Here is a 14,156-nt window from a genome sequence, read left to right as displayed (position 1 = left end):
GCATGCAAAGCAAAGGCTTTGCGCCTTTCTCAGTACATGTGACAATAACAAGCTAATCCAAAGTGAGTTGAAATATTTCAAATGAACTTAGAACAATTACTACTTACAGAAACCAAAGCAACATCCCAATTTTAAGTACCAAAAAGCAAACATTCTGAATTATCAACAGCAATCTATCCTCGCTGACTATTACTCTACAACTAGAGCACAATCCACTTCAGAACATTGCAGTGAAAGTGTTAAAGGTTAAAAGTGCCCTGCAATCTGTGTTAGTCCTGAGATTTAGCAATCAGACCAATTATAATCTCCCACCTTAAACAATTACTTCATGTAAAAACAGTACAATAAATTGCATACATCAGCAGTTTAAGTCACCTTAGACTTGGATTGATATTGTGGTAAACCAATAAATGTTACAAACATTTTAGTAAAAATACTCAGAATATTGATAGCCAAATAATACAATTTGAGGCGGGATGCTTAGATTGGACATAGTCATGTCCAATCTGTCAGTATTCGGTTACTGGTTATGCTTTTACTTGAAGAGATTTTCATTATCAAATGCTTAACTCTACTCACCTAATTTCAATGTGTCAACATAGTTGGCAAGTGCCTTCCTGATCTGATCTGCACCATCAGTTTTCATTAGATCCAACAGTTTCGTCTCAGGTTCATCCTTTACCAGGGCAACAATAACCTGGAAGAAGTGCCTTAGTTACATTCCACATACTATCAAGTTACAAAGAGAAGCAATGTTCTTCCAATAATTTAAGCACACATACTTACTGATATCACTTTTCAAACATTTTTTCTGCTCTTATAATAGAATAATTTGAGGTTATGCAGTATTAACCGCCTAGTTATAAAAATTAAAATTACAAAGTGAGGAAAGAACTATTGCATAGAATCATGGGATTATTGTGACAGAAGGAGGACGTTAAATTCACTATTATGGGCATACATATAGTGGCCACTTTATTTGGTACACCTGATCATTAATGCAATTATCTAATCAGCCAGTCACCTTGCAACAACCCAATGCATAAAAGCATGCAGACGTGATCAAGAGGATCAGTTGTTCAGACCAAACATCAGAACGGGAGAAAGAAATGTGATCTAAGTGACTTTGGCCATTGAATGATTGATGTTGCCAGACAAGGTGGTTTGAGCATTCCAGAAACTGTTGAGTTCCTGGGATTTTCATCATATATGTCTCTAGAGTTTACAGAGATTGATGAGGAAAACAAAGGAACATCCAGTCAGGGGCAGTTCTATGGTTGAAAAGCCTTGTTAATGAGAGGCGAAAGGAGAACAGCCAGACTAGTTCAGTTACTCTAATAACCACACATTACAACAGTGGTTTCCAGATGAGGAGCTCTGCACAGGTCGAACCTTGAAGTGGATGAGCTACAGCAGCAGAAGAAGACCACACCATGTTTATTGGTTACCTAATAAAGTGGCCCCTCGGTGTATATAGCAACTGCATAAATACCATGGAAAGTACAGAGGAAATGTGGGGTACATAATTTTACCAACCTGGAAATACTGGCAGCTGCAGATTTCAAAATGAATTACAGAATAGTTAAAATACCAATCTTGTGTTTTATCAAAATAAATTTTAAAACGCAAGTTGAGAGGTAGGTTTAGACTTTTACAAATTGCTTGAAAATGAAGTGCAAAATTACAGTTAGTATACAAATTTCATAAACCTGAATGTTGTATCGTTTAGTATTTCCATTGCTGCTAAAGGCTCAAACTATTTTAAAAACAATGCAAGGGTTAATGCAGTTTAGGTTTCAGTATCAATTAACTGCAGTTAGGAGACATCAAGGTAATGATGTATTGAAATTTCAGAGAACCTGCAGCTGTATATTAGACAACAGAAATTAAAAACCTGGATAGATGGACAGACATCTTCAATTCCCCAGTTTTGGATATAATCCTACAATTCCAATTAGAATCCAGAATAGCTAAAGAAACCTACTCAGTCGGGTTGAAATCTTATAGGGAACTTGAGACTAAATGTATCTCATTACATTCCTAAACCACCGGTTATTGTGCAGTGCTTTAGATTCAACAGTTAGAAAATGAAATCAGTAGCAACATTTCTTGCTGAATTAAGAAAACTGACTAAATTTTGTGATTTTATCACTGTTGGAGAAGACATGATCTGTGATTGCTTGATCGTTAGTGTGTGTGATGTTCAAATTCAACATTGCCTACTGGCAGAATCAAGAGCTCACACTTAAGTCAGCCTTGATATTGCAAATTGCATGAAAGTGGCAGAATACAGTTTTGTTGTCACAGTGCAAAGTTCAAAGAGACAATGTTCCTCTCACCTACAACTGCTGCAGATTATACTGACATTAAAGTGTGCCTAACTAAGAAAAAAGAAATTATACTCCAGATTTCTGACATTACTATTGCAGTTAATTTCACCAAACGCCTACTGACTGTCTGCCATACTTGCCAAAAGAAAAGACACTTGGTAAGATTTTGCTGATCTTGGCCTCCATTCAAACCAGAACATACAGCAGCCGTTACGAAGCTGGAGGCATTTGTAATAAACTCATGTGGTCTATGGTAGTCCCCCTTATATGGATGGTTTTAAAGATTAACACCAGACCCACTCCCTTTGAACTTGTCACCGACTGTACTATTACTCTGCAGTGAAAAGATAAGCCCCACCGCATTACAAACTAAAGACTTACACAGGGAAGCAATTACAGCTAATTGGTTGTGGCAGGGTTCTTCTTGAGCATGAAAATCAATAGCACCAACTACCAGTGCATATCACTAAGGAATAAGGAGCAAACTTACTCAGATGCAACTGGCTACAGCAAGTGCCTAGCCTAGGTGAGTATCAGATGAAAATGGACACGCCAGTCAAGAGCTTACTCAAATGGTACGAACTTATTTTCACCAACCCTGATGAAGGCAAGCTCAGGAGTACCAAAGAACGTACATCAGAATCAGGCACAACCAAACCCAAGCTCTTCAAGGCATGTTCCCTGCTATACATGCTTCGTTCCAAAGTCAAGAAAGAGCTTATGTGATTACGGAATAATTGAACCCATGAGATTTTCACACCAGGCAATCCCTATTGTGCCAGTAGTCAAGAGTAAGAGGGTGTTGAGATTAGTCACAGTGAATTCATGCCAACATTTAGAGACATACCCAATTCCAAAGATAGAAGACATCTGTACAACGCTAGGAGGCAAAACTTATTCAGTAAACTTGACTTTGCACTTGCATATGAACAGCTCGAGCTAGCAGTCCAAGAGTCTACTATTGCAATCCAGTTCCAGTATATGAGGTTCCCATTCAACATATATTCATCTCCAGCAATATTCCAACATACCATCAAATCCAATTACCAGGTCAACCCTAGAAGAGCACCTGACTAACACTGATAAAACTTTCTCCTAACTAAAGAGTGAGAAATGCATCTTTCTGGCAGTTCATGTAGAATACCACGGTTTTTGCTTGGATTCCAAAGGTATATATCCAGTCAAAGAAAAGCTTCATCCCGTTTATGAAGCTCCAGCACCAAGGAATGTCCATAAACTTTGCTCCTTTTTGGGCATGTTTAATCATTATGCCAGAGTTTTGGTCTGCTTAACGATCTATTGAAGGAAGGTACGAGGTGGCTTCGGGAGCAGGCAAAGGAAACTGCTTTTCAGAGAGCCAAGCAAATGCTGACTTAATTCCAAGCATTGATGCACTTCAGACCCAGGGTGCCAATAGTTTTGTACTGTAATGCCTTCCCGCATGGTGTTAGTGCAGTGCTATCCCAGTAGAAACGATAATGAAAAACCTGTTGCTTTTGCAGCACGCACTCTTAACTCAGCCAAACAAAATCATGCACAGTTGGACAAGGAAGCACTGGTGGTTATTTTTGGCATCATGCGTACTCACCATCATCTGTATGGCCAATGTTTCAACATTTATATGGACCACAAGCCATTGGTGGGATTGTCTGGTGACAGAAAGGCCGTGCTGCAGATGCCTTCACCCAGGATGCAACGGTGGGCCCCATACCTATCCGCTTAACAGTACATGCTATCTTCTGTTCTTGGTAGAAACAACTGCATCACAGATGCCTTAAACTGTCTTCGGCTATGTAAATACCCTTGAGAGTCAGAACTTCCAGATAAACTGGTACAACTGATGGATTGGGTCAATACATCTCTGATTACCATTTCTCAGGTAAAAGAAGAAACTGAACTGATACAAGTTAAAGGCACGTACAAGATGGATGACCAAATAGTGTGGCCGAAACTGTGCCACCCCATGCCAGACATCAAAACTAGCTTAGTATCTACAACAGTTGTCTGTGGGAAAGTTTTATTGGTAATTCCTACATGATTACGGTCCCCTATCCTGGAATTTACATTGTGCACATCCAGGAATACCACAAATGAAAGTGCTAGCCTGGGATTTATGTTTGGTGGCTGAAAATTGATGAAGACATTGAGCACATTGTTCATACATGTAACCCATGCCAGCAGTTTCAACCTTTAAATGCTCCCATACCTATGGCTTCATGGCAATAGCCCACCAAACTGTGGAGACATTTACATGTAGACTATGCAGGTCCATTGGACAGTCACATGCTACTGGTAGTTGATGTGCATTCTAAATGGATTAAGGTCGGTGAAGACTTCGATCAGCCAAATGACAAACATTTTATGCACATCATTTTGTACACATGGAATCCCAATACTGCGGTTTGAGATAATGATCCTACATTTACAAGTGAGCAATTCAAACTACTTTTACAAGACAACGGAGTTCACATTGCAGCATACACTCCCTTATCATCTATCATCAAACGGTATGGCTGAAAGAACTGTTCAGACTGTCAAGTGGGGATACAAAAGTTCAAAGGTGACATACACACCAGGATAAACCAGTTTTTGTTCAGGTACTGAATAACCCCACAAACTACCACAGGTTTCTCTCCATCTGAGCTATTGATGGGCTGCAGGTTGAATTCCCAATTGAATTTATTGCACCCAGAGATTGGAACCTTGCAGTGGGAAATCCATTTTATGTTTGCCCAAACCCTGAGAGCCGAAGGCGGATGGAAGGAGAAGTTGTGGTGAAAGAGGACCAACAAGTTACTTCGGCACTTGAAGATGGTAGTGTATGCTGCCGACATCTAGACTATATCACGAGAGGGCCAATTGAATCTCTTGTTCCAGATAGAGCTAGTGAATAAGACAGGTTAGCACTGCAAACTATCGAAGCAGAATCCCCAGTTGAAAGCACTGATTCCAGACCAACACTCGATTCTGGGGGTTCTGGACTGCGTCAATCAAAACAGACCAGAAAACCCGTGGAACACCATCAAGCTGGTTTCACTCAAAAACTTGTGGGTGGAGAGATGTCCTATCCACCATGTGACAGTAATTGGTCTCATGTGACACGTGATTGGTTGATTTGCGGGCTTGTCCATCTGTCAATTAAAGTTTGACCTACTAATCCTGTGTGTGAGAAAGAGTTCATTGTTTCCAGGTGATTAGAAGTCAAGCAGACCATTTGGCAGTACCGTACACGATTAATGTTCTGTTCCAACCTCCAGGTTCTTTCTGAATTGCAACAGAAACCATAACTTAATAACTGACTCCAACGTCTTCCCAATCACTGAGGTCAGACTAACTGACCCATAATTTCCTTTATCCTGCATCTTTCCCTTCTTGAAGAATGGAGTGATATTTGCAATTTACCAGTCCTTCAGAACCATGCCAGAGTCAATTCATTCTTGAAAGATCATTACTAATGCCTGCATAATCTCTTCATCCACCTCTTTCAGAATCCAAGGGTATACTCCATCTGGTCCAGGTGACTTATCTACCTTCAGACCTTTCAGTTTCACCAAGCATCTTGTCCTTAGTAATTGCAACTTCACTCACTTCTGCCCCGACCCTCTTGAACATCCACAGTGAAGACTGAAGCAAAACACTTATTCAGTTCGCCCACCATTTCCTTCTCCATTACTACTTCTCCAGTGGTCCAAATCTACTCTGACCTCTTTTACACTACATATCTTAAAAAATTTTTGGTATCTTAACTACTGACTAGCTTAGCTTCTTATGCCATCTTTTCCTTCTTTATGACTTCAGTTATTTTCTGTTGGTTTTGAAAGGCTTCCCAATTCTCCACTAATTTTTGCTCTATTATATGCCATTTCTTTGGCTTTTATGTTGGACTTAACTGATCTTGTTAGCCATGGTTGCGTCACCCTGCCATTAGAATATTACTTCTTTGGGATGTATCTAACATGCACCTTCTAATTGCTCCCAGAAACTCCAGCCATTGCTGTGCTGCCGTCAGACCAGATTGTCCCTTTCCAATCAACTTCGGCTAGCTCCTCTGTCTCCCAACAGTTCCTTTACCTTAAGCTCCCAAGTCAAATCTGGTTCATTATACAACACCTGGTCCAGAATTGCGTTTCTCGTGGGTGGCTCAACCCTGAGCTGCTTTAAAAAGCCATCTTGTACACACTCTACAAATTCCCTTTTGGGATCCAGCACCAAGCTGATTTTCCCAATCTACTTGCATATTGAAATCCCCATGATTATCATAACATTGCCCTTTTGGTATTATCTAAACATTCCTCATTCCTGCAACCACTTGAAGTAACGATACCAACCTTAGAAAAATAAAATCAATGATCTAAAGCAAATTAAAAACAACACATTTCCAGGGTTAGTGATCATTTGACTTGCATTGAAAAAAAAACTAGTACAGGCACAGCATTACCCCTTTTACTCCAAAAATAAGGAACTTACGTCCACTTCATCAATGTCATTTTCATCTGAGAGATTTGGTATCTCCACAGTTCCTTTATACTTAACTCCAGTTTTTGAAGTTCCTATAATAGATGAAAACAGGATAGAAAGTTATACAGTAAAACAAATCTATTGACTTCAAAAACCCGTAATGGCTCCAAAGGACCACATACCCTTCCATCTCAGTGGGTTTGCTGTAAAATTATATTAATATGTAATGGCATGCTGGCCTTTATAACAAGAGGAATTGAGTATAGGAGTAAAGAGGTCCTTCTGCAGCTGTACAGGGCCCTGGTGAGACCACACCTGGAGAATTGGGTGCAGTTTTGGTCTCCAAATTTGAGGAAGGACATTCTTGCTATTGAGGGAGTGCAGCGTAGGTTCACAAGGTTAATTCCCGGAATGGCAGGACTGTCATATGTTGAAAGATTGGAGCGACTGGGCTTGTATACACTGGAAAGAAGGATGAGAGGGGATCTGATTGAAACATATAAGATTATTAAGGGATTGGACACACTGGAGGCACGAAGCATGTTCCCACTGATGGGCGAGTCCAGAACTAGAGGCCACAGTTTAAGAATAAGGGGTAGGCCATTTAGAACAGATGCAGAAAAACTTTTTCACCCAGAGAGTAGTGGATATGTGGAATGCTCTGCCCCAGAAGGCAGTGGAGGCCAAGTCTCTGGATGCATTCAAGAGAGAGTTAGATAGAGCTCTTACAGATAGCGGGGTCAAGGGATATGGGGAGAGGGCAGGAACGGGGTACTGATTGTGTATGATCAGCCATGATCACAGAGAATGGCGGTGCTGGCTAGAAGGGCCAAATGGCCTACTCCTGCACCTGTCTATTGTCCCCTATTTTCATGCCAAAACACTTGACTCTTCACCTATGCTTTGTGAAAGCTAAATTAAACAAGTTCATGCCCACACTGCTTGAAACTGAAGGCACAGGCTAACATACCAAGCATGGTTGCAACCAAGCTTGGTTATTCAGTTGACACCCAAAGAACCAGTCCCCAGTCTACACATTAAGATTGTTTAGGAGTGAGTCTTAAAGGTGCTACATTGGCTTAGAGCACTCCTGGTTTTGTACAAAAAAGAGTAAAAACCTTGGAACTGGGAACAGAATTTTTTTCTAGAATGGGAGTGGGGAAAACAGGACATTCAAGGACAAGAGGCATGTTAAATCAGTTCCAGTTACACATGTTTGAAATAAATGAACTAACGTGTGCTGAAATGCAAATCACTATTTACCTCCTTAATTTATTGGATATTATATCACTGATTTAGGTCATCAGACAAATAGCCATAAGGCTTATTCAGAAGGCATACCACATCAGTTATGTAATTAAACAATTGAGCAATTTGATATCTACATTCTTGCACAATAGAGAATATGAATTCAAGACAACTATCAATAGTGGACCGGCATCAATTCAGAGGTCATGACTGAATTTTTCTATGCCACAATAGGCTTGCCACTCAAAAAACTCAAGGATCTAAGGGGAAAAGTTTCAATTTTTGGTTTTGCATACTCACCTCTCCATGATAAGTGAATATTCCATTCAAAGAAGAAAATCAATTTTCCTTTTCTGTTGTTGATTGAGGCTTCTCCATCACTCTTGGTCACCTCTGTGACTTTGCACACTCCCTCGTCATTTTCTACACTGACTGCCAGCAACAGTGATTTAAGTTTATCTACTGACCAATTTGAGGCATCTCTCTCTGTCCTGCAGAAGAAGATTTATTATACTTAAATGATTTTATTACCTCTATGAGATTACCCACTCAGTCTCTTATAGTCCAAGGAGTAAAGGCCCTCTATCTTTTTTTTAAATCAACTTTTTATTTAAAAAACCTTACTCTTAACATTTCTCTTTACCTCAATCTCTCAAGTCCTGGCAACACTTGTAACACTTCCTTTTCACCCTTCATAATTTAATCACATCCTTCCTAAAAGTACTGACCAAAACTGAACACAATACTCCAAGTGTGGCCTTACAGATGTTTGTACAATTGCAAGATAGCACCTGACTTCTATATTCAATGCCCTGACTTAAGGCCAGATTGCTAAAAGTCTTCGTTCTTGGCTGGTCTACCTGTGACCCCACTACAAGGGAACTATGCACCTGTACACCAGTACATTCTATAAAAGCACCCAAGGTCTTTCCATTCAATGTACAAGTCCTCCCTTTATCAGTTCTTCCAAACTACACTTCACACTTAGTCAAATTCAATTTGCCCACCAATGCCACGTACGATTTCCCAATATGCCAGAGCCGCATGGAAGGAAATCGTCCGCCAACTACAAACTCCAGATGCGACCTACCGACGACAGCCCACCTAACAGTGAATTATGATCCCGCTACACTAGAAATGTTGATCAAAGACACCCAAGGATTGGAACACTTTGGTCATGGGAAACGAATAAGCTGATCAAATTTGTCTGAGAATAAGAGGAAACAAGGAATGATTCATGATAAAAGTTTATAAAATTATGAGGCAAGGACAGGTTAGAAGATTGAAAACATTCTCATACTGGGGATATAAAAAAACAAAGGGCATAGTTTTAAATTACTTACCTCTCATCTTGAAAGGGGACTTGAAAGGCAATGGCTAGGAAACGTTTAAAGGAATATGGGCCTAATGAAAATCAGGGAAGCAACCAGGTTGGCATGAATACATTGCCAAAGAGTTCATGTTATATTACCATGACAATATAAAAAAAATTAAATAGATACCTAGAATGCACTTCCAAAGGTGGTGGAGGAAATAAAATCAGTACATTTAAGGACTACATAGAAAGATATTAACTAGGAAATACATAGAAGAATATAGTACTATTGAATCAATTGCAATTAGTGTAGATGGACAAAAGACATGGGCATTGTGGGTCAAAGCGCCCATTTCTGGACAGTACAGCTATGACCAAGGACTTCTGAACAAGCCAAGCCTAGACTTGAAACCAAAAGCACAACGCACAAACAATCCATACCCTCCACCAAGGCACCTTCAGGGTCTGCCCAGTACTTATTCACAATACCAAAGCCAAGTTCAATCCTTCGTCTACATTAAGGTCATTTATCGAGGTGGTCCCTTTTTAGTGAAATGTGGATAAGCATTAACAAAAAAAACTGCACAGAAAATGCCGACCAAATTCTGCAGTATTCAAGGCAGCAGGGACTTGTGTTCCAGAGTCAAAAACATTTCTGCTTGACATCAACACCATTTGTCACTAGATATCAAAACACTCTTTACACACATCATTAAACTTCATACATCCAGATTACATGGTTTCCAATCCCTCCACCCCACCACCCTGGCAAACTTTCCACCTTCAAAATTTCCTTGACTTAAAATGACTCACCATTTAATGCACAAGATATTACAGTGCATCATTCATCATATAACCCAAGATTTTGCTATTGACAATCAACAAGATCAACACCAAGACAGCAGCAATGTTCAAGACCCAAAGTTTCAATAACTATTGTTTTAAAACAAATCAAAGCCCAGATACATTACCTTTCCAAACCCAGGCACAGCAAAACTCCATGCAATCATGTTACTGATATTCCTTCCAACAACACTAATAACTTTTTAATGCACAAGCAGGGAACATGCCAGACCCGTTAGTGCCATGTATCGCTGATTTATGACTATCAGACAGCCATCTCCAAAATATTACCAAAAACCAACAGTAATTTTCACAAGAATAGCCATCAGGAAAATGCAAGTTTCAATTCCCTTTTTACAAATTCTTTAACACTCAAAAGCTAATGGGAGCAAGGGAAGTAAAATGAATGATAAAATTCATGAAGATTATTCTACATTTTCTTCTAAAAGAACTTCCAATAATACATCTTCATCTTCTGCAGTCCACCTGGGGGAGAATTTTGACTAACAGGGACAGCACATATTTCAGTCCCAGATTTACTCCCCTCTCCCACTCCATCAACTAGCCTAAATTTAAAGCAAATGAGCTTTAATACTTCCATAAAGTAATAAATACTACAAGGAATGGGGAGACCTAGCAATAGAGTTCCCAAACATGCAATAAATCCAAAAGTAGACCCTCACAAACCACTGAGGAATGGAGTGATGAGAGAATGGGAAGTATGCTTAGGATAATGAACTTGCCTTCAACTTCAGCCATCCTATTATTTTATTTATATATTGTTTATTTGTGGCAGGGAGCCCAGAAGCTTTATATAGAAATAACTATTATGAAAGAGCAATCTTTTCAGACCAGTATTCCCACCCCCAAACCAAAGTCATCCTTTTTGGCTTTAGCAGGACCTTTAAAAGGAGAACAAGAGAAACATTGAGTGTAAAAGTCAAAGATAAAAGCTATGAATGAGGTAGATATGAGATAGAAACAATGAAAGGGAAAGTTAAAGAGGGGAAAGGGTTTGATAGAGAAGCAAATGATACACAGCATAAAGTAATCTGCTTCAACCAATACATCCCAGTGATCTCCAAGCTAGTGCCTTCCCACCTTTCCTTAACAGAACACATCAGCACAACTGTCAATTTTTTTTTACCCCCTCAATGTTGCTCAAACAGTTCATGACAACTCATTCCACATGTTCACCGGAGTCAGTCACAGAAAGGTACAGCAAAGAAATAGACCCTTTGGCCCATCTAACACACTCCAAATTATTTAAACAGCCAACTCCCATCGACCTGCACAGGTACCATTACCATTCATACCCCTACCACCCCCATACACCATCCAAACTACCCTCAGTGAAATTGAGCTTGCATGCACTACTTACACAGGAAGCTCGTTCCACACTCTCATGACACTCTGAGTAAAGAAATTTCCCCTCGTTTTCCTTAAATCTTTCATCCTGAACCCATGACCTCTAATTACAGTCGCACCCCACCTCAGTGGAAAAAGTCTGCTTGCATCTATATCCCCAATTTTTCTTCTTTTTAAAAACCTCTATCAAATTTACACTTAATCTTAGTCCTAACTTATTCAGTCTTTTCTTCTCAGGTCCTCCAGTCCCAGCAACATCCTTGTAAATTTTCTCCACACTCTTTCAACTTTATTGACATTTCTGCTGAGGGTAGATGACCAAAACTGCACACAATACTCCAAATTAGGCTTGCCAACGTTTTCGACAGCTTCAACATAACATTCCATCTCCTGAACTCAATACTTTGATTATTGAAGGCCAATGTGCCAAAACTATCTAAGCTTTACCACTTCAGGTGAAGTTTATTCCAAATTCCTTCATGGAATTGTATTAACTTATTTACCTTAGATCATGCTCTTCCCCACAAGTGGGGACATTTTCTTTTTACTGACAACACCAAAACTTTTCAGACTTTAAAGCCCTCATTAGATCACCCTTCAAGTGTTTTCAGGGAAAAAAATAGAGCCAGCCTGTTTATCCTTTCCTGATAATACACTTGCACAACTTTGATATCATGGCAAGGTTTCCTTTCAAGCTGAAACTTCTTAAAACGTGACCCAGTGAACAGCAGAAAAGATCAGAAAAAAGTACCGACGGTGGAGGTGTCAAATAAAGACAGAAAGTGCTGGAAATACTGTGCTCAGTGACTGGAAATGTCAATCACTCTCTCCTCCTTCAGATGCTATCTGACCTCCTGGACACTTCCACTTTTTAATTACAGGTTCAACACCGATCTAGCCCTTTCCTAATTTTCAACCTCAGAAATAAACCCCATTGCTAAATGCTGACAAAGCTTTTGCATTCCAGGGACCCTTTCTTCCCCCACCCTACCTAGATACAAACCTCCCAAGTGACCTTTTAGTCTTCCTTCCGAAACATGCAACCTCACATTTAGAACATTTAGTACAACACAGTACAGGCCCTTCGGTTCACAATGCGAACCCTGCTTCTCATATAAACCCCCCCCCCCACCTTAAATTCCTCCATATACCTGTCCAGGAGTCTCCTAAATCCAATAATTCCCAATAAATTAAACTACATTCGCACATTCTCCACGGTTGCTAAATTTCCCACTGAAATACCAGAGTTTCAACGTGCATTATGCGATCTGTTCACAGCAACGTGGAAACACGACGGAAAGGACCACCCCCAGCCCTCCGCTTGATCTCCACATAGGTAAATTAGAAAGACAATAGGAATGAAGTATGAAGGTTGAATGCGGGCAGATGAAGTTAGGGAGAACTGGACACACAGCCCCCAGCGTCTCACCAATGCCAGTTATTGACGTTAGTGGCGTCGGCCCGCTCCTCCACGATCCAGCGCGGGTCGCCCTCTCCCCACTTGGCCATCGTGACAGCAGCCGAGGACCGAGGGTCCGGTGACAATGCAAACCGAACAAAATAAAATTAAAAAGACTTATTTGCGTATGAATATATTATGACCCTAATTGGCCTTTTGCTGGCCGAGACTGCCAAGGGAAGAGCCAGAATGAACAGCCGCTCCTCGCCCAGGCCGGCTACTCTCCGACAAAAAAACGTCCCACGGCCGCTCTCCTCGAGCCTTTATCCGGTCGCCGTCAGAACATGCTAGAAACCCGTGACGTCAGCGTCGCGGCGGCCGGCCCCGCTCCTTCGTCCGCAACCCACGCCGGCCGGGGACGCTGGAAAGACATCCCCGCCCGCCCCACACGTCTGACGTAGGGGCACTTCCGCCCCCGTTCCCACTTGGGCAGCCGATACGGGGTGTACAGTGACTTCCGCCCCACTTCGCCGTTTTTTTTTCCCCCCTCCCCGTGCCAAAACTTGTGACGACATCAGGGCTCTCCGCCTCCGCGCCCATCCCCGCCCCCAACCGACGTGGTGTCACTTCCGCCCCGCCTCCTTTTATTCCCACCGCTTCTCTAATTCTGATGCAGGTTTGATACTGAAACGTTGAAGCTTTCTTCCTCCCCCCCCCCCACACACACACACAGACAGAAAAAAAGAGTCGAGTTTCTCTGGCAGAATGCTTACTGCTCGCCATCACTTCACACCGCAATCGCCGGTGGTCGTGACGCAACAGAGCTTTCGCCCCTCGCGATCGCTGATTGGGGGACACGAACCCCGCCCCTTCCGCTGCCCGCTTTCCGGTGCCGAAACCAGATCTATAGCAAATGTTCACAAGTTTTATCTGTTTTTGTTCCTTAGTTCGATAGCTAGTGGATTTAGTTCTTCACTTTAACTTAGTTGGCATCGGCTAGTCGGTGATAGACGGGACAGGTAAACTTTCCTTCCGTTCCTAAAGGCTTCGTCCTTTCAGAAAGTTCTGGAAAGACGGAGCCGGTTGCCTAGAAATTTCAGAACGCCAAATTTCCGAGTGTTACGACAGAGTTCCCCCGGCGATAAAGACCTGCAACGAGGGTTCCTCTTTATAGTTCTCTGTGGAAATGTAATGA

At 41.2% G+C, this 14,156-nt stretch overlaps 2 protein-coding genes across 3 annotated transcripts in view; one reads left to right on the top strand and one right to left on the bottom strand.

The window, feature by feature from the left end:
• LOC132389295 (activator of 90 kDa heat shock protein ATPase homolog 1-like) overlaps positions 1-13,518 on the bottom strand; it is a 38,632-nt gene extending 25,114 nt beyond the window's left edge. The window contains exons 1-4 of one of the 2 annotated variants that reach the window (XM_059961806.1): positions 12,992-13,518; positions 8,337-8,527; positions 6,798-6,880; positions 580-697 (exon numbers count right to left, since the gene is read on the bottom strand). In XM_059961806.1, coding sequence (XP_059817789.1) covers positions 580-697; positions 6,798-6,880; positions 8,337-8,527; positions 12,992-13,071 — 472 coding nt within the window. In that variant the 5' untranslated portion in view covers positions 13,072-13,518. The remainder of the gene's footprint in view (positions 1-579; positions 698-6,797; positions 6,881-8,336; positions 8,528-12,991) is intronic. The other variant, XM_059961810.1, reaches the window with a different exon arrangement.
• A 404-nt stretch (positions 13,519-13,922) lies between these two features.
• The window catches only part of vipas39 (VPS33B interacting protein, apical-basolateral polarity regulator, spe-39 homolog), a 92,631-nt gene continuing 92,397 nt past the window's right edge, over positions 13,923-14,156 (top strand). Inside the window, exon 1 of the mRNA XM_059961793.1 lies at positions 13,923-13,980. The gene's annotated coding sequence lies outside the window, so the exon portion shown is untranslated. The remainder of the gene's footprint in view (positions 13,981-14,156) is intronic.

The sequence above is a fragment of the Hypanus sabinus genome, chromosome 2, assembly GCF_030144855.1.
Source record: "Hypanus sabinus isolate sHypSab1 chromosome 2, sHypSab1.hap1, whole genome shotgun sequence".
NCBI lineage: Eukaryota > Metazoa > Chordata > Chondrichthyes > Myliobatiformes > Dasyatidae > Hypanus > Hypanus sabinus.
Note: the sequence above shows the minus strand (reverse complement) of the source record. Positions and strands in the feature narration are given on the sequence as shown.